Genomic DNA, 23,949 nt, shown 5'->3' on the forward strand with positions numbered 1-23,949 from the left:
CGGCCGCTGAGCCGCACAGCGTTTCCAGGTGACCGCGGCCCATCCCGTCCAGGGGGCCGAGCCGGCACCGCCCACAAACCAAGGGCAAGTGGTTCGTTGGTCAGAGCCGGGGGGGGGGGGGGGGGGAGCTGTGCGTGAGGATGGGACCTGGGGCGGGGGACAGGCAAAGGGCCACAGGCCGAGTCCAGTTTCTTCATGTCGCTCAAGCCCGGCGAGGCGGGGAGCCCGGGGGAGGAAACCAGCCCCGGAGCGCAGCTGGAGCCCATCCCGGCTTCGATCCCACCGGTTCCATGAGCAGCGTCTGCAGGACACCGCGTCCCACGGTTCAAGCGTGTTTTACACAACTGTCGTCCACAACCACTGGTGGCACCTGACCGACTATCGTTAGAGAAACAGAGACAGGCCGCCCCGGGTTATAGCTGCCGCGGGGTGAACTGCAAAGCACGTCGCCAGGTGTCCCGAGAGAAGGGGCGTCCGGTCCCCGTGGTGTGACACAGGAGCCGGGGCTCACAGGGGGGCCACCCGCCGGGACCTTGCGTCCTGGGCGCCCGCCAGGCACACTCCCGTCCCGGGAGCAGCGTGGCGGTGACGAGCCGCTGCCCAGGGAGCCGGAAACGGCTCTTTCTTAAATCCGAGAACTGACCTTAAACCAAAGGGCACCGGCTGCTGGCTCTAAGCAGTTTAAGCGACATTTTAACTTTAAAAAAAGGGGCTACTGAAATACATTATTAATGGATAAAGCCTGGGGGCCACAGCTCCCTCACCATCGCCACCCGGAGGGAGGGTAACTAACTGTCGCCTCTATAGACCCGGCAGCAAACCGGGGGCCCACATCCCCGTGAAACATCTGCAAACCGCAAGGTTCAAGGCCACAGCCCAGGCCCCGCGGTGACCGCCAAGCAAACGCCCCCGCGGGGGTTATTAACGCCCAGCCCAGAGTGTGGATCGAACTGGTTCATTTTCAGGCCACCAAGCCCACATGTAAACGTAAACTACAGAACACGAAATAACACGCTGTATAAATCAGTAACGGCCAAGGCGGGCGTGGGTGGGGCAGGCACGGGAGCCGGTTCTAAAGGCCCCTTTCGACCCGACAGGAGTAAAACGGTTTCCGAGCAGGGACCTCGGCGACTTCGATGCTCAGTTCCAGGGCAGGGCCCGACCGTGTTTAGGATCCGCCGCGTGTCTGTGGCCGGGAGCGCTCGGCTGACACGTGCTTTCACCCTGACCCAGCCGGTGAGCTGCGCAGTGAGGGGCCCCACGCCAGTGCAAGGGGACAGCCCTCGGCCGTCAGAGGGAGGGCCACGCCGGCACGTTAGGACACGGCTGGGCCGCGGGAACACTCCGCTCCACAGGGGAAGCCGGAGATAGGGGGAAGACCACACAGCGCGCGGCTCCGTTTGCACGAAATATCCAGCAACGGCGAACCCACGGCAGGAAGGGGCTCCGTGGCTGCCGGGGGGGGCGGAGTGGCTGCCGAGTGGGGGGCTTTCTCCGGGGAGATGAAGAGGTTCTCAACCACGCGGCGGTGAGGCAGCCGCGACATCGCGAATGCACTCACGGCCGCCGGACTGTGCGCTCTGAACAGGTTAAAATGGTACGTTTGACGTTAAACACACTTTAGCACCATTAAAAATACGTTGGGCCCTGGCTCGTGCGCTCCACCGGGATCGCTGCGGGACTGCAGCCCCAGCGGGAGGCGGCGGGGTGACCAGCCACCTCCCCAGGACAGGCTCAGGACTCCGTCCCCATCGGGAGGCCGGCGGGAGGCCAGCACCTCCCGGCGGCCCCGCCCGTCCGCCGAGTCGCCGCGCGTCGGGCGGTCACTGGCGCCGTTTCTCCGGCAGCAGGAGCCCCGTGAGCAGGGCTCCGAACACGGACCACGGCCCCCCGGCACGAGCGGACCTCGTGTGGGACGCCCACGGGGACGCGCAGAAACCCGCGGTCGCGCCCGGCCCGCGCTCGGCGCCCGTCTCTCGGGAGCAGCGTTACCTGGAACGGGGTCTGGCTGTTGTAGTTCTTCAGCTCCTTGTTCCCGCCCCGAAACAGCAGCACCCGCGCACAGCTGTCCTGCAGGACACAAACGAGAGCCGCTGGTCACCAGGGCGGGGACCCAGCAGAGCCGCCCGCAGTCCGCGCCGCGGGAGGGCAGGGGGACGCCACGCAGAGCTAACGGGGCGCGACGCTCCTTCCTCCGCGTGGCCGGGGTCAGGGTGCCCCCCCCCCCCCCCCCCCCCCCGCCTGCCATGCTATCCGGTGACGTTTAATGCTCTAAACGCTTGAGACAACTTGACAGAACCTACAAAAATTTAAAAGGTACACTCCCCGTGGCCAGACAGCTGCACTTGTTGAGGTTATGTGCTCGTCTTGCACTTGTGCATAAAATATATCAAGTGAAATACCACAAGTAACCCCTCCCCCAAAAAGGAAGGGAAAAGCGGGACATGGAGTCATGTTCTAAGGGAAACGGAAATGCCTTCTGGAGCATTCTTCACCCAGGCGGTAGTAGGGAAAAACAAGGCCGATTGACAAAAACGGACAAGAGACATATCCGAGAACTTCCAGGTAGAAAACGCAAGTCTCGTTTTCATCTTCTACATGAAGACAGAGCCAGAAAGTGCGTGCGTGAAGTCAGTACTGAGCACCGGCCACGCCAGGTACCGTCCTAGCCCCGGGAGACACAGGCAAACAAGTACAAGAGGGCCATGCCATGGAGACAGTGAGGGGAGGTGGTCGGGGAAGGCCTCCCCGAGGAGGTGCCCCCAGCAACCAGAAAAGAGCCCCGTGACAATCCAGGGAAGCCTTCCCAGCAGGGGGAGCAAGTGCAAAGGCCCTGGGGCTGGGCTGCAGGAAGCTGGGCTTGGGCTGGAGGGCAGAAAACAAGCTGGATGGGGGACAAGGGCCTCCGGGCTCGTGTGAAGAGGGTTTTCACTATAGGAGACGCAAACTGATGTGTGTATCGGGGAGTAGATTAGAGGGAACAAAGGCTGGGAGGAGGGAGACCGCTGGGCAGTGAATACAGCTGTCCAGGGCGGGGGCGGGTGGGAGGGGGCCGTGCCAGGAGCCTGGGCAAGGATGGGAGTGGTGGAGGGGACAGAAGGGGGAAGACAAGGCCTGGGATGAGAGGGGTTACGAGGAACAGGTGGGTGACCCAGGTTTCAGGCTGGGGCCACGGAGAGAAGGGTCCCTCTGTGCCGTGGGGAAGAGCCAGGCTCGGGCATCACAGCCAGAGCTTGGCGGGCAGGGGGTGAATTAGTCACTTGCTGACTGGGGGCCACCAATGTTTTCTAGGGGACAGTCTGACAGCAGGAGTGTGGGCCATGGACACCAAGCGAGGATGCCACTGAGGGGCTGAAGGGGACAGGTGCTGGCTGCTGTGTGCCCCCCGACCCCCCGTCAGTGCCTCAGTAGGACTGTAATCGACTTCCAAGTGCTTTCATTTCTGCTGCACGAGGCCGTCTTTGCTTAAATGTCACAGACATGAATGACTAAATACCCTGAATAATAAATCGGGAATTCATCTCCAGTTTAAATTATCCTTTGAAGCAAGGTTGTCCAGGTACATCTAAATCTAAGAGCTAAGATGCTTAGGATTAGAAAAAATGGACAAGAGCAGAGCTGATGTCACCCGTGAGGGGTTGGAACCCGGCCCCAGGGACCGACCCTCCCTTGAAGAGCTGCACCCCGAAGACCAGGGCCCACCCGTGCAGGGTCGTACAGTGCCTTTGCCTGACGTGCCCAGTGGAGCCACCCCCACCCCGATGAGGGGTCCCGGGAATGTGTCCCACGGACGGGGAGGAGATACAGAGCACGAGGCTGGAAGCCCAGCTCCACTTCCCACTTTCCTGCCGGGCCCCTCGGGAACAAGCCTTGACCTCCTGACCTACGTGAGGAATGACAACCAATGACGGCCACCAAAGAAAACCCCTGCTGGGGGTTGTCAGGGGAAAGGCCTGAGGCCACCTACTATTCAGTGAGGTGCACACCTTCAGTGCTCCAGGGATTATAACCCCGTGATGGCCCCCTGGAGGCAGCCACCAAGCTGACCAGGGCTCTGTGGGACACCTCGGAGGACACTGAGACCGAGACAGATCGCAGCCCATCTCTTCTTATCGGCTGCAGAAAGGCAGGGCATATTTTTTATTGCCCAGACAGACTGGCCTGGGAAGCTCTGATATTCAGAACTCCCTCCCTCCCTTCATTATCCAGCCCAGGAAAACAAACACCAGCACCCGTGCATCCCGCTGGGGCTCCTGCAAAGCCAGCAGGAAGCTGAGGGAGGTGGCATCTTAGACACAGTTTGCTGCTTACAATCCGAGCCCTAATTAGTTGATTTGATAGGAGAAGATGAAGAATATTCTGATCACAGAGTGTTTTATTAGAAGTGTGCAGATGAGGCCTGCCTAAAATTGATGAAACTCACAGAGCCATAAACCTGGATGCTTTCAGATTTAATAAGGAGAAGTCTGATGAGGCAAATTAGCAGCAGCAGCAGTACCATCAGCAACAGCATCATCACATTCATCACCGTCACCACCATCCTCATCACTATCCCCATCTCCATCACCTTCATCATCACCATCATTACCATCATCGTCACCATCATAACCATCATCACCACCATCATCTACACCATCACCATCACCATCACCATCATCACCATCACCATCATCACCATCATCACATTCATCACATCCCCATCTCCATCATCTTCATCATCACCATCACCATCACCATCACCATCACCATCATCATCACCATCATCATCACCATCATCACCATCATCACCATCACCACCATCACCACCATCACCACCATCATCACCATCACCACCATCATCACCATCACCACCATCATCACCATCACCATGATCACCATCATCATCACCATCACCATCATCATCACCACCATCATCACCACCATCACCACCATCACCATCATCACCACCATCACCAACATCACCATCATCACTATCACCATCATCATCACTATCATCACCATCATCACTATCACCACCATCACCACCATCACCAACATCACCATCATCACCACCATCATCACCAACATCACCATCATCACCATCATCACTATCATCACCACCATCACCATCATCATCTCCATCATCTTCATCATTACCATCATCACCATCCTCATCCCCATCATCTTCATCATCACCATCATCACCATCGTCACCAACAGCAAGCTGTCCCCTGGTCCCAGGACCCTGGAGAGGGAACAGCTCTCAGGCACCCGCAGAGGCCTCCCTGACATGCTGGGAGTCGGCCCGGACCTCAGGCCAGGAGGAGGGGTAGATGCAGCCTCTGTGCCCAGACTGAGCGAATTATGGCCCACAGGCTAATTGGCCTGCGGCCTGTTTTGCAAATAAAGTTTTATTGGCACACAGCCACACATTCATCTAGCATTGTCTGTGGCTACGCTCATCCTAAACAGCAGAGAGGAGGGGCCGTGACCGAGTCCCCGTGACCCTTTACAGAAAGAATTCGCCGACCTCTCTTCTAACCTAAGGCACGTGGCTCAGGCGTTTTCCTGAGAGCCCAGCCAGCTCTGGGTCTTCCTGCAGCCATTGGCCAGGGGTGGGGACAGACCTGGAGCAGGTACAGTGACATCAGCCAAACTCAGTCCCATCAGTAACTCAGAATGCAGACGACCAAAATGTGTCACCTCTTCTAATAAAAGCCACCCGCACTTTCAGAGACCATCCTGTCCACAATTATTTCAAGTGACAGAAAACATGTTTATTCAGGGCAGGGTTTTTTCATGATAAATATGCCTGAAATCTCCTGGGGGTGATTAAGAGATGTTTCCTCTCTCAGGCTTTAGTTAAGAGGCACGTGTGGGCACAGATGTTCCACCAGCCAGGGCCAGGCCTCAGGATGGGCATTTTCCTGGTGCAGCTGGGCACGGTATCTGGAGGCTCACAGAGCTACTCAGGCACAGATGCCCAGGGTCCACCAGTGAGCACCCAGCTGCATGCAGATGCCCAGGGTCCACCAGTGAGCACCCAGCTGCACGCAGATGCCCAGGGTCCACCAGTGAGCACCCAGCTGCACGCAGATGCCCAGGGTCCCCCAGTGAGCACCCAGCTGCATGCAGATGCCCAGGGTCCACCAGTGAGCACCCCCCCACTGGGGGGTCCACCTCCATAAGAGGGAAGCCAGGCCCCTGCTCTACAAACACTTCCTGCAGCTCAGCTGAAGTGCTACCCCAACGCCAGCAGGCTGAGCCACTCTCCTGTGCCAAGCAGAAGGTGGCACATGAGCAATGGCTGTTTATGCCCCTGAGGAGAGGGGCTCAAGGCAGAGGGGATGCTGGCAGGAGAAACAGGTAAGTGATAATGGCCTGCTCCCGGGCAGTCCACCCTGGCGGTCTTGCAAAGCACTGTCCAGCGAAAAATACAACTAACTCTGCGAGGGGCTCATCAGGGGAAGGCTTAACTGAGGGTGAGCTATCTGAATTGGGTCTTGAAGGGTGCGTAGGAGTTTTCCAGGGTTGAATAGGTAGAAGCAAAGTGGAATTTCAAAGTGGCTGGAGGAGCCTGGGCTGGGGGTGGCCAGGGACTGGGTGGGGAAAGGGCCTGGGTTTAGGCAAAGGGTGGAGATGTCACCCAAAAAGATGGAAGCATTGCTTCGGACGGGGGAGATAATGCTGATGGCAGAGAGGACAAGCAACGGGCACAAACCTCGGGGGCCCCAGCAGCCCTCTAACCCGCCCTCTGTTCCTCCAGGTGGTGGAGCCCCCCACCCCCATTCTGCTCAGTGTAACCTCCACACCTCACTACCCTCCAGACCCGAGTTCCTTGAAATCTGAGGAAGAGCAGGAATCTGGGAAGGAAGAACGGCCTTGACCCCGAGCGCCGAGGAAACTGTCGCCCGCGAGGCTGGAGAAGGCGTGGGGCCGGGTGCCCGGCGGGCGCTCCCACTGACCTGGTTGTAGAGGGCGCAGATGTGCAGGGCCGTGTTCCCCGAGGCGTTCTGGGCGCCCATGTCGGCCCCGTAGAAGAGCAGGTGCTCCAGGTGCTGCACGTGCCCGTATCTGCAGGCCTGAAACGGCAACAGTCCAGGCTGCGGCCGCGACACCGCACGGGGGCCTGTGGAGGGGCCCCCACGTTCCTTCCAGTCCACCCAGAGCCCAGAGGTACGGCCCATCCCTCCCCAGTCTCGGCGGCCGGCCCCTCAAAATGCAAACCAGGACGCTCCATCCCTGGCCCGGCTTGTCCAAGCTCCCCCTCCCTGACCCGCACCCCGGGGTGGGGGGGGTGAACCAGCCAGGAAGGGTGAGCACCCCTGCGGTGTCCAGGAAAAGGGAGCCCCACCTGTCCTCCTCTGGGCAAGGGGCACCCCCCAGTGTGACTCGCCCTCTCGGAGCCCTTCTAGGGGAGACGTGTGCGATTTATGAACCAACTGGGGCAATCGGATCTGGACCCATTTTCCAGAACCTTCACTGTGAGCCTCTATTCTCACGTGTAAGAGGAAACCCTGCTCCTCGAAGGGTTCTTGCGAGAATCGTGGGATGGGGCCCCAAAGGGCTTGAGCGCCGGACCAGCCCGCCCCAGCCCTGCTTGCAGGGCGCAAGGGGGCCCCAGCGGCGACAGGGCTGCTGTCCGGCTTGGCAGAGAGTCCAGCGCAACTTGTGGGCCTGGGGAGCAGGGTGTATCCAACCGACCCCCGGCCCCATCCACCCCCGTACTTCCTGGGCCCCTTAGGAAAGGCCACCAGGAGGGTAAGGATGACAGGGATGGGGGCGTAGCCTGCGGGCGATTACGACAGTGACGGGCGTGGCCACTAGACGCCAAGGGCTTCACATGAGTTTTTTCACTGAAGGGTGTTGAGAGCTCAATGAATCGCAACTGAACCAACTTCAGAGATTAGCCAACGACCTCAGAGAGGGTAAGTCACCCGCTCAGGTGACCCGGCCACGCTAAAGGGCAGTTTCGACTCGGGCTGCACAGCATCCAGGCCGGGACACACCTTCGCTTATCCCAAAACAGTCAAACAAACTCAGAGAGGGAGGCGGGGAGCGAGCCTCCTCCCGAGGGCAGGCACATGTGCCGGCCACACACGGGGGTGCGTGGAAACGGGGGCCCGGCTCCTTGGCTGAGCAGCTGATCTCTCGCAGCCGGGCCCCTGCAGTCCCGAGTTGGGAGCTGGGGGCAGGGAAGGTGCCGGTGGGTCTGAGGCTACTTAGCAATTAAAACTACAGGTGACCCCTCAAAGTTCTTGGGTGGTAGGGAAGCATTTGGGTATTTTATACTCTATACTTTGATTTGAAAGATCTCCATGTTGAACAGGTATTTCTTTTGCAATCAGGAGAAAGTACAAGGGTGACTGGAGCAACTTTTAAGATCCTTTGCAGACATGAGCTCAATAGCAGCGCCCTCCCGGGGTCAGCCTGCAGGGCCGTCGCCTGGAGGAGCCAGATGGGAAAGGCTCCTCCGCAACGAAACACCTGGCCTGCAGCGCCCCGAGAGTTGAGCAGCCCCCCCATCCCTGCGGGCAGGCCTGGGGCGGGCACCCGCGATCCCCGGAAAGGAAGGGGAGCCAGACCGCTGGGTGGAGGCTGGCCACGCCCCAGGGTGCTGGACAGATGGACAGACTTTAATTGCAGAACCAAAAAACCCCAGAACTCCGAGGTGCTTCGCCCCAAAAGGGCGGAGCCAGGACCAGCCCGGCCCAGGCCGCAGGCCCTTTGCTCCCGCCTGTGTCTTCCTGGGGCAGCTTCTGTCTGAAAGCCCAGAGGCTGAAGAGCCAGACTTCAGCGTGGGAGGAGCTGGGGGAGTCGGGCTCAGGCAGCCGAGGGCCCTGTGGCCTTGGGCGGGTCACTCACCCTCTCTGGGCCCCGTTAACTCGTCTGAGAAGTGGAGACAAGCACGTGTCTGCCAGGGCTGCTCCCGGGTAAAGGAGACGGTGCAGCCAGGGCTGCTCCCGGGCACAAGAGCCGGTGCAAATACCGTGTCTGGGTGGCTAACGGAGGAAACAAATTCAGGACAGCGCAGCCCACCGCTCTTTGCAAGCACCTGGCCTCCCTCTGTTCACTGACTGTCACCGCAGCCGGCAGATGGGGACAGCAGGACTCAGGGGCAGTGACTTTCCTGTGGTCGCTTAGAGGGGGCTTTCCCGGACTTGTGTGGAAAAGGGGCCGACCGCTAGAGGGCGGTGGACAGATCGCGACGAGCGAGGCTGGAGCAGGCCCGGGAAACCCTCGGCGAAGCCCTCCGAGCGCAGAGCCGGGCCCCTTCGCGTGTCCTTCACGCGGCCGCGGGAGCCCAGCGCCAGCCCCTGTGGCCAGGCCGACGTCCAGGCTGGCAGCGCCTGCCGGGGCTTCCACCGCCCTGCCCCCAGCCCGGCGGCCAGGTGACAGCCCCTCTGAGACAAGGGCGACTCCTTCCAGCACCGTCCTCAGGAAGCCCTGAAGACCCGGAGCTGTGGCCGCTGCCCAGGTCTGGGCCCTGCGGCCCCTTGGTCCCTGGAGCGGCTCCTCCCTGGCCCGGAAGCTGCCGTCGGGAGCAGCGCTCACGGCGGCCGGGGCCCAGCACCACCGCGGGCAGCGCTGCCTCATCCTGGACGGACCTTGCAAACCCCGGCATGACCCATTTCGAGGGCACAGCCGTGCCGGGAGAGCCCCAGGGGCCAACGATGTGACATTCCCAGGAGAAGCAACAGCTTCAGACCACAGACCACAGCAGGGGAGCCAGGCCCGTCAGAAAACAGGAGGGGGTCCAGTTTGTCTGACCACGAAAATCATGAGGACAGACTCGGAGGCTGAGGCCTGGGCACGAGTGAGCCACGGGCTCCGGAGCCACGGAGGGCAGGACAGAGTCCGTCTTAGGAAAGCCAGCTAGAGGCGGGTCTGAGATGTACCGAAGGGGCTGGGGGGGTGGACAGGCCGAGAGACGCTCGGGCTCACGGCTCCCACGAAGGGGGCACTGATTCCTCCAGGGCAGCCGGCCTCCTGCAGAAATGCAACGGGCTTGCCCACCTTCTAGTCCCTCCAGGGGAGTCCGAAATGTGCATTTCTGCGTAAATACACCCCAGATACCTAACGCCAGGGACTGACTCAAATGTTTTAGGAAAACAAAGCCCCGGGATCCAACCTGTGGGGCCCCGCCCACCCGGGGGCAGAGGGACCAGGGGCCGTGTCCGCAGCGCCGCGCACCTGGTGGATCTCGTGCCAGCCGTTCTCGTCCTGGCAGCACACGGCCGCGTGCTCGTGCAGGAGCAGCTCGCAGCAGTGGGGGTCGCCCCCCACGATGGCCGTGTGGTACAGCGGCGTCAGGCCGTAGCTGTCCTTGTAGTCGGGGGAGGCGCCCAGCTCCAGGAGGGTCTAGAAGAAACACCACGGGGGGGGGTCAGCTCCGGCCGCCCCGCGGACACCCGCCCGTGACGGGAACGGGGAGGAGGACTGGGAGCGGCAGATTCTAACAGCGAGATCACCAGGTCCGCTCCCGAGCTCCGGCTGGAACCGTTTGGGTCGCCCAGGGTGGCTGCTGTGATTTGGGGAAGGGCAGGGGGCGGGGGAGACGCGGGGATCACACGGGGAGGGGGCGTTCTGCGTGCGAGGCGGGCTCAGGGTACCTTCAGGGCCACCTGGTTCCTGGTCCGGGCGGCCTTGTGCAGAGCCGTCATCCCGTCCTTGGCGCGGAAGTCCAGGTGCGCCCCGCCGTTCCTGAGGGCCTTGATCACCTCCACGGGGTCCTCCAGCTGGGCCGCCAGGGTCAGGGGCGTCTCTGAGGGGCCCAAGCGCACACGCTTTAGCGCGAACACTTGGGGAGAGCGGCCAAGTCTGGGGCTCACTGAGCCGAGTCTCCAAGGGACCCCTGGAGTATTGCGTTCCCCACAATGGAGCATCAATCAGACATCAACAGAAAACCCTGCCAGTGTGGCACATGGATGGCCCCGGAGGGCATTACACTAAGTGAGGTAAGACCAACGGGGGGCGGAAATACAGGACTCGCAGACCCAGAGAAGGGGCTGGTGGTGGGCAGAGGCGGGGTGGGGGTGGGGGCAGGTCAAGTGGTCAAAAGTGCCCGATTCCAGTTATAAGATGAGTAAGTCCAGGGGCGTAACGGGCAGCACGGTGACTACAGCGTGTACGGGAAAGTTGCTAGGAGAGATCTTAAAAGGCCTCATCCCAGGGAAAGAAACTGTAGCCACGTGGGGGGAGGGGTGACAAGCAGACTTTCTGTGGTGGTCCCTTCACAATATACAAAAATAACAAATTGTTACATTGTATACCTGACACTGATACAATGTTACAAAGCAACTGTATCTCAATACAGCTGAGAGGAAGAGATTAAATAAAAGTTAGCACTCATGTGGAATTGTTACAAGAAACAAAGAAAGGAAAGAAAAAGAAACACCAGCCCCAAATGTCACTAATGGGGACACTGAGAAACCCAGGCCATTTCACCCCACACGGTTGGGGGGACTCGGTTTCCAGCAGGGGGGGCAAGGCCTTGGCATGTGCGTGCCCGTCTCCCCAGGCGGGCGCGCCGCAGCCCCACGCGTGTCATGACCCCCTCGTTCGTTCGTTCTCTAGTCAGCGGGGGCGCATAGAGCAGCTGCCGAGCGACTCAGGCGGCTGGAGCCACATGGGAGCAAACACAGGCTCACCCGGGACTCGCGGCGCAGCGAGAGCCCCTTCACCCCGCCGAGCTCGGCTGCCGCACCCGCGTGCGCTCGGGACGCAGGGTCCCTGCACCTCGGTGAGCCCCCCGAGGGCCCCGGGGCCGCGCTCACCTCCAGTCTCCAGGTCATGGAAGTTCGGGTCCAGGCCTCGGTCCAGCATCTTCACGATTTTCTCCACCGAGCGATGCTGAATGCAGTCCATGCATTTTTTCAGGTTGGTCTAAAGAGGAAAATAAACGAGCATGTGTCTACGAGAGGTGTCTACACAGGAGGCGACGCCGGGGTATCGAGGGGGCTCCGGCGGGCACCGTGTGCGTGGTGAGGTCAGGCTGGAAGAAGAGCCCGCGGCCCGAAGAGCCGCCGCGATCCCAGACGACGGCGCGGACAGGGCGCCGGGAGCGCGGGTGGCGACCGGGCCGTACCTTGGTGTGAAGCTTGGCCAGCTGCTTCTCGTCCGGGTGGGCCTGTTTGTACACCCGCTTCTTGTATCGGAACTGGCACAGAAACAGGAGAAAAGGACAAGTGAGCATTTCACACGGGTCCTCGGAGGAAGACCAACCTCCTCAGCTAGTTCGCCGAGGCGAGGGCTCCGCAGCAGACCCTCCCAGGTACAGAAATGGCTGTGTCGGCGCCACAGGGCCCGGGACACGCGATGGGCAACCGCTGCCGAGATCCTGCAGCCTGGGCTGAAAAGCGAGGGAAAGACACGAAAGCAACCCAAAGAACAAAGGAGCCAAGATCCTCCACTGAGGAGCAGGGCCCCCTGCCCCGTCGGCTGTCCTCAGCATTATCGGGGCTCTCGGACCCTCGGTGGCAGTCCGCCTGCCGTTGGGGTGGCCTTGTCAGTAATCATGGGGCCGCTTCTCACACCGAGGCTTCTACATAGGCCACCTTTACCAAAGCTCCCTGAGAAGTCCCGGCCTGGGGGAGCCAGCTCCTCCGCACCTGCAGCCCCCCTCTGAACCTGCAGCCCCTCCTCGGCACCTGAAGCCCCCCCTCTGAACCTGCAGCCCCTCCTCGGCACCTGCAGCCCCTCCTCCCGCACCTGCAGCCCCTCCTCCACACCTGCAGCCCCTCCTCCACACCTGCAGCCCCTCCTCCCGCACCTGCAGCCCCTCCTCCCGCACCTGAAGCCCCTCCTCCGCACCTGCAGCCCCTCCTCCCGCACCTGCAGCCCCTCCCAGACCTGCAGCCCCTCCTCCCGCACCTGCAGCCCCTCCTCCCGCACCTGCAGCCCCTCCTCCCGCACCTGCAGCCCCTCCTCCCGCACCTGCAGCCCCTCCTCCCGCACCTGAAGCCCCTCCTCCGCACCTGCAGCCCCTCCTCCCGCACCTGCAGCCCCCTCCCAGACCTGCAGCCCCTCCTCCCGCACCTGCAGCCCCTCCTCCCGCACCTGCAGCCCCCTCCTCCCGCCCCTGCAGCCCCCTCCTCCGCACCTGCAGCCCCCTCCTCCGCACCTGCAGCCCCCTCCTCCCGCCCCTGCAGCCCCCTCCTCCGCACCTGCAGCCCCCTCCTCCCGCACCTGCAGGCCCCTCCTCCACACCTGCAGCCCCTCCTCCGCACCTGCAGCCCCCTCCTCCCGCACCTGCAGCCCCCTCCTCCCGCCCCTGCAGCCCCTTCCTCCGCACCTGCAGCCCCCACCTGGGACTTCGGAGCCCCAGTTCATTCCCTCAAGCAGCTGCGTCTCCTCTGAACTGGAAGCTACATCCTAGGAGCCGAGGAGCCCGTGCTGCGGAGACGTGGTAACAGTGCCCAGAGCGGAGGCGCGTGTCACGGCGGCTCCCTAATTCCCCAGCACCCTTCCCGGCTGCCTCTCCCCGCGCCCTGACCCCTTTTGCAGTAAAACCTGCTGGGGACGCTCCAGGAGGTTTTGGAGGACACCGACAGTCTGGGGGTGACTAAGCTCCTGAGCTGAGACCTCGGCTCCAAGTCCAGCCCCACACGGTCCTGTCGGCCGAGTGCCTTTGGCTGGACACGTTCCCCACCTCAGACTCCGTCTCCTGATCTGTGTCATGGAGACGACAACACAGAACCTCAGGGTGGCCGAGGCGGCTCGAGAGCACCGGGCACAGAACTGATGATGGACAGATGCTGTGCATCCCTGCCCCACTTCCCCGGACCCCATCACGGTCCCAGGAGCTGAAACAAGAACAGGGGGTGACGACCCCCCATGAAGGTGAGACGTAAGGATGAACGACCCCTTCGTGGCAGCCAGAGCGAATGACAGAGCCCGGCCACGACACCCAGCCAGGTGCTCGCCGAGCGCAGAGGGCACTGCTCCGTGGAAACCCTCACATGGAAAACTTCCTGTGCACCTCACAGCCTCCCGAGAAGGCAGCGCTCGTGCTCCCCAATTTCACAGCCGGGCCTGAGTCTCAGAGAGGCTGGGTGGCGCGCCCAAGGTGGCACAGCGGCCAGGCCTGGACCACGTCCATCCGGTGCAGCCCACGTGCCCACGAGGGGGGTGAGCACCCCGGGCTGGACTCTCGCATGCCGACCGCTCAGCCTCGGCTCCCATGAGCACCGGGGCAGGACGCTGAAGGGGGGTCACAGGAGGCCGCTCCTCTAACCCCACACACAGCCCGGCCCAGGTTCCACGTGCTGCCCCGGGAAGTGGGTGCAGGCAGTGAGGGGCCTTGGTCAGGTCCAGGCTTCGGATCAATAGCAGGTGCCGGGCCCTCCTGGTCTTCTCACAATTTTACTGTCATTATAGAAACTGTCAGCCCCCAAAACAGATGTTCCTCTATTGACACCTCCCACTGGGGCATAACCTCCACTGACCAGAACAGTGACTGTCTCGTGAACGCCGGACGTGCCAAGAAAGTGTCTGGCGCTCGGCAGTCCTGTATCGAGGACCTTCCGAAGGACGCCCATTTCACAGATGAACAAACTGAGATCAGAGCGGCTGCACCGCACGGCTCCCAAGTGGCACCCGTCTCTCTCTCCCACAGAACCCTCTCCCTGGTCCCACACAGGCCCCACTGAAGCAGGGATCCCCAAAAATCTCAGCTTCAAAGTCACCGTCAGACCCCAAAACGGGCGGAGGAGGCGTGACCTTGGCTTTGACCTTGTGTCCACGACACCTCTGACGACACAGCCGTCTCCCGTGGCTGGGAAGGTTGCAGAACCCCTGCGACGGCCACGCTGGCTGCGACCCACACTTAAGCTGAAATGACTGCGGCCCCTAAAGACGGGCGACCTGCTTCGCAGGAAGATAAATGACGCCAGTGCTGGCGACGCGAGCGACTGTCCTGACACCCGTGGGAACCACCTGTCCCCTTGGGGCGCAGCCGCCAGGGCTCACAGGCAGGGCTGGGTCCCACTTCATGTGGACATGGATAAGGCTGCCCCACTTGTGTCTCTGCCGCGTCACCACGGAGGCGCAGGGAGGCTCAGAGAGCCCCAAGTCATCCCAGAAGGGAAGTCATGCTGCGGGTGCCACGGGAGGCCCCCAGCCACCCCACACCCAGGCGCAGGGAGGCGGATCCGGGGGGCAGAGGCCAGCCTGTTCTGCACCCCGGGGCTCACAAGCCCACGGTGTGCTCACACCACGGCTTCTGTCCCACAGACCGGTCACATCCGTCAGAAAACAGGAGCCTAAGAACTGCCCGACCCCTGGGAATTCCCACAAAACCAGGTCACCCCCAGGACCCGCACGATGCTTTAACACGGGGCATCTCAGTCCGTACCTCCAGGGAGGGGACGCCCTTGCCCGCGGGCTGGGGGTACTCCCGCAGCAGCCGCTCCTCGTCCAGGAACTTGCCGTCGCGCCCGTTGCTCGCCGGCTGGAACAGCCCGTAGTTCAGCACGTCCTTCAGGCTCTGGTTCAGCGAGCACAGGATCCGCTGCTTGGCGACCCACACCGTGGCATCGGGGTCAAAGCGGATGCACTTCTGTGGGGACAAAGGCGTGCGGTCAGGGACCAGGTGCCCCCCGGGCGGCCCTCCTCGGCGCGGGGCGGGAGGTGGCAAAGGAGTTTCCGTCCGGGACCCCACAGCTGCTCTGGGTGGAAACCAGATCCTCTCGTCGCGGGGTGGAGATGTCAGGTCACCGGAAAGGGGGAAACGCTGAGACAGAGACACTGGTCTCCGAGGCCTTGACTCTCCCCAGGGACTCAAATCTCTGGTGGTCAGTGACCACCCAGCACCGGGCGCCTCTCTCACCGTCCTGGGGCCTCTCAGACCCCAGCGCTCCTCAGGACAGGCCGTCGCCCCTCCCCACCCAGAGCCCGACTCGGTGGGTCCGGGTGGGGCCCCAGGACCTGTGCGTCTCCAGGTCTCTCAGTGAGGCTGCGGCCACTGTTCGGGGAACACACCTGGGGGACCATGGCTCAAGTGAACCGGAGTGTGACTTCATTTTCACATCCGCTGCTCTTTGCTATTTCAGATGCAGACGGACATCCCGCGGGGTCCCCTCGCCGGTGGGCAAGTCAGGGGCGCGAGCGTCTGTGTGCCACCCACGCTGACTGCGCACACAGCTTCAAACACGCGGACACACGGTTCCCAGACCATCAAGGGGACAGTCACGGCAAAACCGCATCGTCTGCCACAAAAGCTAGACTTACAGGGAGTTAAATAGTGTCGACCGAGTGCCTACAAGCCAACCAAGAGCACTGTCCAAAAACAACAGTGCCACTGAGAAAAAGGGCCACTCAACATGGTCGCGCTCCCAGGTCCCTCCCCTGAGACTCCCCCACAGGCCAGGAGAGCAAGCGCCAGCCAAACCCGCTGCTCGCTGCGCCTCCAAACCTGGATGAAATGAAAGCTGGGGCGCAGGAACGTGCTTTATCGCTGGGAAAGCATCAGAAATAAACGAGGTTGGACTGGCCATGAGGCCGGAGCCAACTTCCCGCAGGGCGAGTCCGCGTGCGCCAGGGGCAGAGGCCCGCCGCTGCCCTCGGGGCTCGGGGGGGGCCCCCCCAGCTCGGTAAGGCGATCACAGGCCCTCAACAAGGAGCTTGGTTCAGCAGGCGGCCAGGAGGCCCGCCGCCCAGGAACGTGACCCCTTTGGCCCGAACACTCCCTCGGTCCCTCTCCAATGTCAAGGCCTGAATTCCAGGGTGACACTCGGGCGGGTGGCGGCCGGTTTAATTCGCTGACTTCCCGCCTCGCCGTCTGCCCTCGCCTGAGGAAGGGGAGTGCCGGGAAACACCAGCGCAACAGGGAGGCCTGTCAGCTGTGACCGCGTGGGGCCACAGGAGACTCCCAGTTCCCGGCGGCCCCCGGGTCCACGACACGGACACCGAAGCCAAGTTCACTTAGAAACCAGTGTCCGGGGGCCTGAGGCTCCTCCCAGCAGTGAGTGCTGCGCGGGGCACAGGCTGGGGCAGCGCCCAGGGAAATGTGGGCACTGCAGGTGATCGGAGGGGCTGGTGTCCACGCCACAAGCCAGGAGGGCCGGGGAAACTGAGCCTGGGTGGCTCACAGGCCAGCCCTAGGTAACGAAGAGGCATCATGCTCCAAAAAAACGCCAGGAGGGCTCCCTGGAGAAACTTCTAGAAGGAGCAGGAGGTCAAAGGTCAGGTAGGCTTGGGTCTGCGTCCGGTCTCCCTCCGGCCTGTGGGACGGGGATCTATCATTTGTTTCAGGCGTTTTCAGGGCGAGAGATGTCCGGGAAGACTCACGGGGAGTAACGGGAGTGCTGCAAAGACAGCCCAGGCGCCAGGAACCCAGCCCTCGGCCACGGCCATTAACAGGCTGCTTGAGGAAACCTCCCCCCTGGAGCTTCTGTCCTCTGCAAGGTACCAGCACCGAGTGGGTGTGGCAGGGGGCAGGGGATACCTGATCAGGGATCTTGTCCCTTAAGGAGCTCAAAGCCTAGCGGAGATATGGTGATGGTGGTGGTGATGGTGATGGTGGTGATGGTGGTGATGATGGTGGTGATGATGGTGATGGTGATGATGATGGTGATGATGGTGGTGATGATGGTGATGGTGGTGGTGATGGTGGTGATGATGGTGATGGTGGTGATGGTGATGGTGATGGTGGTGATGGTGGTGATGATGGTGATGGTGATGGTGGTGATGATGGTGATGGTGATGATGGTGATGATGGTGATGATGGTGGTGGTGATGGTGGTGATGGTGGTGGTGGTGGTGGTGGTGGTGGTGGTGGTGGTGATGGTGATGGTGGTGGTGGTGATGGTGGTGATGGTGATGGTGGTGATGGTGGTGATGATGGTGATGATGGTGATGGTGGTGATGATGGTGATGATGCTGGTGATGGTGATGATGGTGGTGATGGTGGTGATGATGGTGGTGATGATGATGATGGTGATGCTGGTGATGAGGGTGATGAGGGTGATGATGGTGGTGATGATGGTGATGGTGATGATGACAGTGGTGATGATGGTGGTGATGATGGTGACAGTGGTGGTGATGATGATGACGGTGGTGGTGACAGTGGTGGTGATGATGGTGATGGTGATGGTGACAGTGGTGATGATGATGGTGATGGTGACAGTGGTGATGATGATGACGGTGGTGGTGACAGTGGTGGTGATCGTGACAATGATAGTGATGACAAGGATGGTGGTAGTGCACATACTTGCACACCTCTGAGGGACAGCCAGCACCAAAGGCAACCCACACCACAGCTCGGTAATTTCCAAATGTCACTGTCCAAATGCAATAACACTTTCAACCCTGAAACTCTCAGAAACCTCACTTCAGAGCAGAGGTGCTGGGAAAGGGCCTCGCTCTTGGATCTAAGGTAGAAAATTAAATATTGATGATTCGGGGGCATGATGCTGGCACCTTCTGGATAATTCTTATCAGCTTGGGACAGCAGGGGAACAGGAGCTGTCTGCTCTCGCCAGCATGGCCTCTGAGCCACCCTGGGGGATTTACAGAGATTTTCTACAGAATGCAATAATTCTAGAACAAAGCACTCTCCCCAAACATCATTTTCTCAGAGAGATTTAAGTGGGTATTAGCTCAGCAGAAGCAAAAGAGCACACGGAGTCAGGCGTCTGTCCTGTGGGCTCTGAAGAGCCCGGTGAGCCGGGTCCCTCTCCTTCACACAGAAAAAGTTATTCTAACAGCTACCAGGACGGTCCAGCATAGAAGCCTTACAACACACAAAACTGATGCTGGATAAATTTTTTTGTAATTATTCATATGAAAATAAAGCCTCTCTCAACCTTTAGCAAGCTGCCACGTGAGACGAATGACAACCAACGTGGTCAAGACCCAACTGTCTGTGGTTCCTTCTGCTGGGGGGCCCCTGAGCCTTCCCCTTTGTCATAAACAATTTGTGACTCACCGATGTCCACTGAAGGACAGTGACGTTGACTATCATCACCCCATCAAAGGTAAAAATAAAGGCAGAGGGAAGGTGGGAGCTGGGGGAAGGGTAGCTCTCTTTGGCTTTAGCAACCAGTTAATAAAACCACAAAGAAAAACCAGATTCCAGGCCTTCTTCCCCTACCCCCAAAAGGTGATCCAAATGCATACTATGAAGAACATAGCAGAGTGACTTAAAGTAGAGATTAAAGACCCAAACCATGTTGTTCTATAATGCAAAAGGGTGCTGGCTGGCTGGCTGGCTGGCTGGCTGGAGAGATGGATGGAGAGATGGATGGATGGATGGATGGATGGATGGATGGATGGATGGATGGATGGATGGATGGAGAGGTGAATGGATGGAGAGGTGGATGGATGGAGAGGTGGAGAGATAGGTGGATGATAGATGGACATGTGGATGGATGGATGGATGGATGGATGGATGGATGGATGGATGGATGGAGAGATGGATGGATGGATGGAGAGATGGATGGATGGAGAGATGGATGGATGGAGAGATGGATGGAAGGAGAGGTGGAAAGATGGGTGGATGATGGATGGATGGATGGATGGATGGAGAGATGGATGGACATGTGGATGGATGGATGGATGGATGGATGGATGGATGGATGGATGGATGGACAGGTGGATGGATGGGTGGGTGGATGAATGGATGGATAATGGATGGATGGATAATGGATGGATGAATGGATGGACATGTGGATGGATGGATGGATGGATGGGTGGATGGATGGATGGATAGACATGTGGATGGATGGGTGGATAGATGGAGAGATGGATGGACATGTGGATGGATGGGTGGATGGATGGAGAGATGGATGGGTGGATGATCAATGGATAGACAGAAGGATAGAAGGGTAGATGGATGGATGCAGGGAGGGAAGGAGGGTGGAAAAATGGATCGATCAATGGATGAATGGATGACTGATAGATGGACAGTATCAATAAAGACAAATCTCAAAAATCTAATGCCAGGTGGGAAAAGTAAGTTATAAATGACAAGCCCAGTATGATATGAGGTCCATACGTTCTGTGGACACAGCAACACAACATACTGTAGTGGTCACTGACATATACAGAGAGAACAATAGACAAGGGGCCACAGTGACTTCATGACAGTGTGTGCGGGGAGCAGAGGGACCGGGCAGGGCACGAGGAAGGCTCTGACTTTATCAGTAATGTTTTAATCTTATGATTGAAAAATGATAAAATGTTAACCACCATCAATTGTGTGTAATAGATACACTGGTAGTTAAGAAATTATTGTTTGTATTTTTCTGTATTTTAAATTTTGTCTAAAGTTTTAAAAAAACACAAAAAAAATCATCAAACCGAGACCTGCCGCATTCCTCGGCCTCTGGGGGGGGGGGGGGTCCCTGGATGGACTGGGGTCAGCCCTGGGCCCTGCCTCACAGACTCAAGGCTCTTGAGCCAGGAGCACTACCGACGTCATCTCCTGCTGCCCACTGAGTCCCCTTTGATGACTTTTTTTTTAGGCAAATCATGTGCTCAAGCCAGGATCAGGAGAACTCATTTTATAGTTAAGTTTAAACCCCAAACAGGTTTCCTTTCGGTCAGCAAACCAGCAGGCGAGAGAGAGAGGACATCCTGGGGCAGGAAAACCCTAAAACAGAGCGGCAGCCCCAAGAACGAGCACACTTTTTGATACAAGTATTTTTTTCATCTCTATGGCGCCTGGGTCACTGAATGACACGTGGTGACATTTAATGGTGACATTTAAGGTGTCGATGGGGTAGGGAGTGGTCTTGGGGGCAGACCTGAGGCCATGGGCTTGTCTCCGCCAGGGGAGACGGATAACAGAGGATACGAGGCCCGGCCTCCCGTCCGCATGTCGTCAGAATCCATGGACACGAGTGTCCAGCACAGGCAGACAGGGGACAGAGAGCAGGCAGGGGGGCAGAGGGGTGGGACTGGCTGCTGAGGGGTACGGGGCTTCCTTAGGGGGTGATGGAGATGTCCTAAGGTTGACTGTGGTGATGGTACAGACACCTGGGAATTTATTGAAAACCAGTGATTTGTGCATTTTCAGTGGGGAAGACGCACGGCAGGTGATTCTCTCAATGTTGCTGTTTTTTTACCTCACCTGAGGCCTGAGGATATTTTTTCTATTGCCTTTTTTTTTTTAGAGAGTGGAGGCGGGGGGAGAGAGAGAGAAACATCGATATGAGAGACACGTTGATTGGTTGCCTCCCGCATGTGCCCCAACCAGGGCCGGGAATTGAACCTGCAACCGAAGTATGTGCCTTTGACTGGAATCGAACCCGGGACCCTTCAGTCCGCAGGCCGACGCTCTAACCACTGAGCAACACCAGTTTTTAAAAGAAAAGAAACCAGGCCAGACATGATGACTCTGAGACCGAATGAGGCGGCTCCCGGCCTTCGGTTTCCACCCAAACTATAAAAAGGGGGCCCCGGGCCCTCCCGGGCTTTCCGTTGGTGGTTTTGGTGTTTGCTGCCTCCCTGCAGCAGCAGGTGTCGCCTCCAGGGAAGTTGGGGAGTAGGGGCAGTGATGTGGCCCAGAGGGTCTCTCCGCCTCCCTCCCCTGCTGGGCAGACACCGGGGTGGCCCGGCTCCGGGATGGAAGAGCCTGGGTCCCTGGGTGTCCGTGTGGAGCAGAACCTCCACTCTCATCCCTGCGCTTCCCGGGGGCCAAGAAAAGACACAGGACATCTCTGTGCTAAGTGCCTGAGGTCTGGAGGCCTGTTTATTGCAGCAACGAACTCAGCTTACCCCAAGGGATACAGGGAGAGAGGGCTGAGCTCCTGCATCGTCACCGTGAGACAGGAGGGAGGAAGCGAGTCTCACACGAAAACAAGGACTCCCGCCTGCCAGGGTTTCGTAATTGTTTAACTTTGCGGGTTTATGGGGAAGGGTCTGTCTCGTGGCAAAACTGTCTACGTTCGGCCTCTCCCCCACCCTGTTTCCCCTCATGCCCATGTTCACGTTCCGAGGCAGTCCCCTGCTGTGGGTTTACGGGGCCTGCGCTGCTGGCTGCCCCCACGTCCGCATTTTAGAGAGAGGGGAAGGGGGGGGGGGAGACATCGATCGGCTGCCTCCTGCTGGGGACTGAGCCCCCAACCCGGGCGGGTGCCATTACCTGGAACTGAACCTCGATCTCCGGGTTCATGGGCGGACGCTCACCACTGAGCCACACCGGCTGGGCTCACACAACTTTTCATAAGAGACGCGTCAGGACACGGGAGGGGAAACACCTGGAACGCCACGCCGCCTCCCGAGAGGCCGCACCTGCGCCGCCTGCAGGGCCGCCGGCTGAGTTCTGGGGCATCCATCGGGTGGCCCTGAGCTGGCACAGTTCCCTCCCGGAGCTGTCACACCCGGAGGGACCCGGCCCTGGAGGTACCGGGCCACCCAGCAGGCCCCCTCAGTGCCGGACATGAGGCCTGGAGATGCCCCAGCAGGCGGCAGCCACCTGATGGCACCAGCACGGCACGGCCAGTAGGTGGCGCAGCGGGACGCGCCTCCGTTTTCTCCGCCGGAGCCGGCGGCCGCCTTCCCTGTTGGTTGCCTCTGGGAGGGACTTTGCGGCGCCCGGTGCCCAGCCCGCCCGCCAGAGCGCCACCAGGTGTCTACAGCACCCCACCCGCACCCTCCTGTGCACACCGCCCCACACACAGCCCGTCACAGGTCCAGCCCCGTCTCCCCCACTTCCTGTGACTCGACTCTGAAGGGGCGAGGGTGCCCGCCAGCACCCACGACAGACAGAGACGTAAGCGCAGGTGGAAGCGGCCCAGAGGCTCACCCCAAAGGCCACAGGCTGCAGGAGAAAGTGCTGTCCCCTGAGACCGGGTCCCCCGGACCGGGAGAACTGAGGTTTCCATCATCAGAGACCGCAGACCGCCCAGCCTGGCGGGGCTCCGTGGGGACCCTGGGCCCATCCCGGCCTCCCGAGCGCCTCAGGCTCCGCCGTTCACCCAGCGAGACCTGGACATCGAGACTCACAGGCACCCGGCGAATGTGCAGAGGGGGTGACGCAGGACACGGCGTCGGGCCCAGGCCTGGAGGGACAACCGGGAGTCCCGGGAGCCGGCCAGTGGGCAGTGCGGAGGGACAGGCCACACAAAGCTCCCACACCCGGGACGTGGGACAGAGCAGGGGACATGGGGCTCCGTGCACAGCCGAGCAGAGCGGGGGAAGACGCGGGGCCACGGGCGTGGCTCCCCGTGGGCGTCTGCTCCGGGAGGCGGGCTCCGCGCTGCAGGCCCGGCCTCCATCCGGGCACAGGGCAGGTGCTCGGGGGCCGGCGTGGACCGGGCACCAGCAGGGAGGACGGAGGGGCGGGCGGGGAGCCTGGTGGGGAGGGAAGGACGTGCCCTGCGGAAGCGACAGGCACCCCCGGCTCACGTCGCACTCGCTACGGCGGGAACGAGCGCCAGGCTCACCGTCTGCTGCAGGTCCCAGATGAGAATGCGGATGACCAGCGTGTTGCCCCGGCTCTCCTCCATCCTGGGGCCGCCAGGTTTGGCCGCCGTGGCCCGGATGGTGTCATAGATGGTCTCTTCCTTGGAGCTGTCCGACTCCGAGCCCATGGAGTAGTCGGAGAAGCTCTGGGCCATCTCGTCCTCGCTGGACGTGGGGCTGCGTGGCATGGTGCCCTGCGTGGGGGGGGAGGGGAGCGTTAAACGGAGAAAGCCCGGGGTGGGGGCGCCGGCTGGAGTGAGGGCGCTCGGTTTCACCTGGGCACCCGCGGGTGTGGCCGCCGGCAGAGCCCCGTGAGCCATCACAGACCCTAAAGGCGGTGAGAACGCAGCTCCCTTCCCCCGCCCCGCCCATGGCCTCCCGAGCCCAGGCCCGAGCCAGGCACAGCCGGGACCCAGGTGGGCGCCCTGCAAGCTCTGTCCCTGCTGGGAGCCGGCATTTGGAAGGAGCGCCCACTAGCCGTGGCCATGACCCCAGCTTGCAGCGGCTGACGGAAGGGCCGCTGGGGCGGTTTGAAACTTCCCGAGATAAGAGAGAAAGCTC

At 60.5% G+C, this 23,949-nt stretch overlaps 1 protein-coding gene across 1 annotated transcript in view; it reads right to left on the reverse strand.

Moving 5' to 3' along the window:
- Window positions 1-23,576, reverse strand: part of LOC107540356 (SH3 and multiple ankyrin repeat domains protein 2) — a 214,349-nt gene extending 190,773 nt beyond the window's left edge. Inside the window, exons 1-8 of the mRNA XM_087822068.1 lie at window positions 23,370-23,576; window positions 15,335-15,538; window positions 12,068-12,139; window positions 11,757-11,865; window positions 10,593-10,744; window positions 10,174-10,341; window positions 6,945-7,061; window positions 1,993-2,070 (exon numbers count right to left, since the gene is read on the reverse strand). Coding sequence (XP_087678194.1) covers window positions 1,993-2,070; window positions 6,945-7,061; window positions 10,174-10,341; window positions 10,593-10,744; window positions 11,757-11,865; window positions 12,068-12,139; window positions 15,335-15,538; window positions 23,370-23,576 — 1,107 coding nt within the window. The remainder of the gene's footprint in view (window positions 1-1,992; window positions 2,071-6,944; window positions 7,062-10,173; window positions 10,342-10,592; window positions 10,745-11,756; window positions 11,866-12,067; window positions 12,140-15,334; window positions 15,539-23,369) is intronic.
- Between the last annotated feature and the right edge of the window lie 373 nt (window positions 23,577-23,949).

Source organism: Miniopterus natalensis, chromosome 11, assembly GCF_054644295.1.
Source record: "Miniopterus natalensis isolate mMinNat1 chromosome 11, mMinNat1.hap1, whole genome shotgun sequence".
NCBI lineage: Eukaryota > Metazoa > Chordata > Mammalia > Chiroptera > Miniopteridae > Miniopterus > Miniopterus natalensis.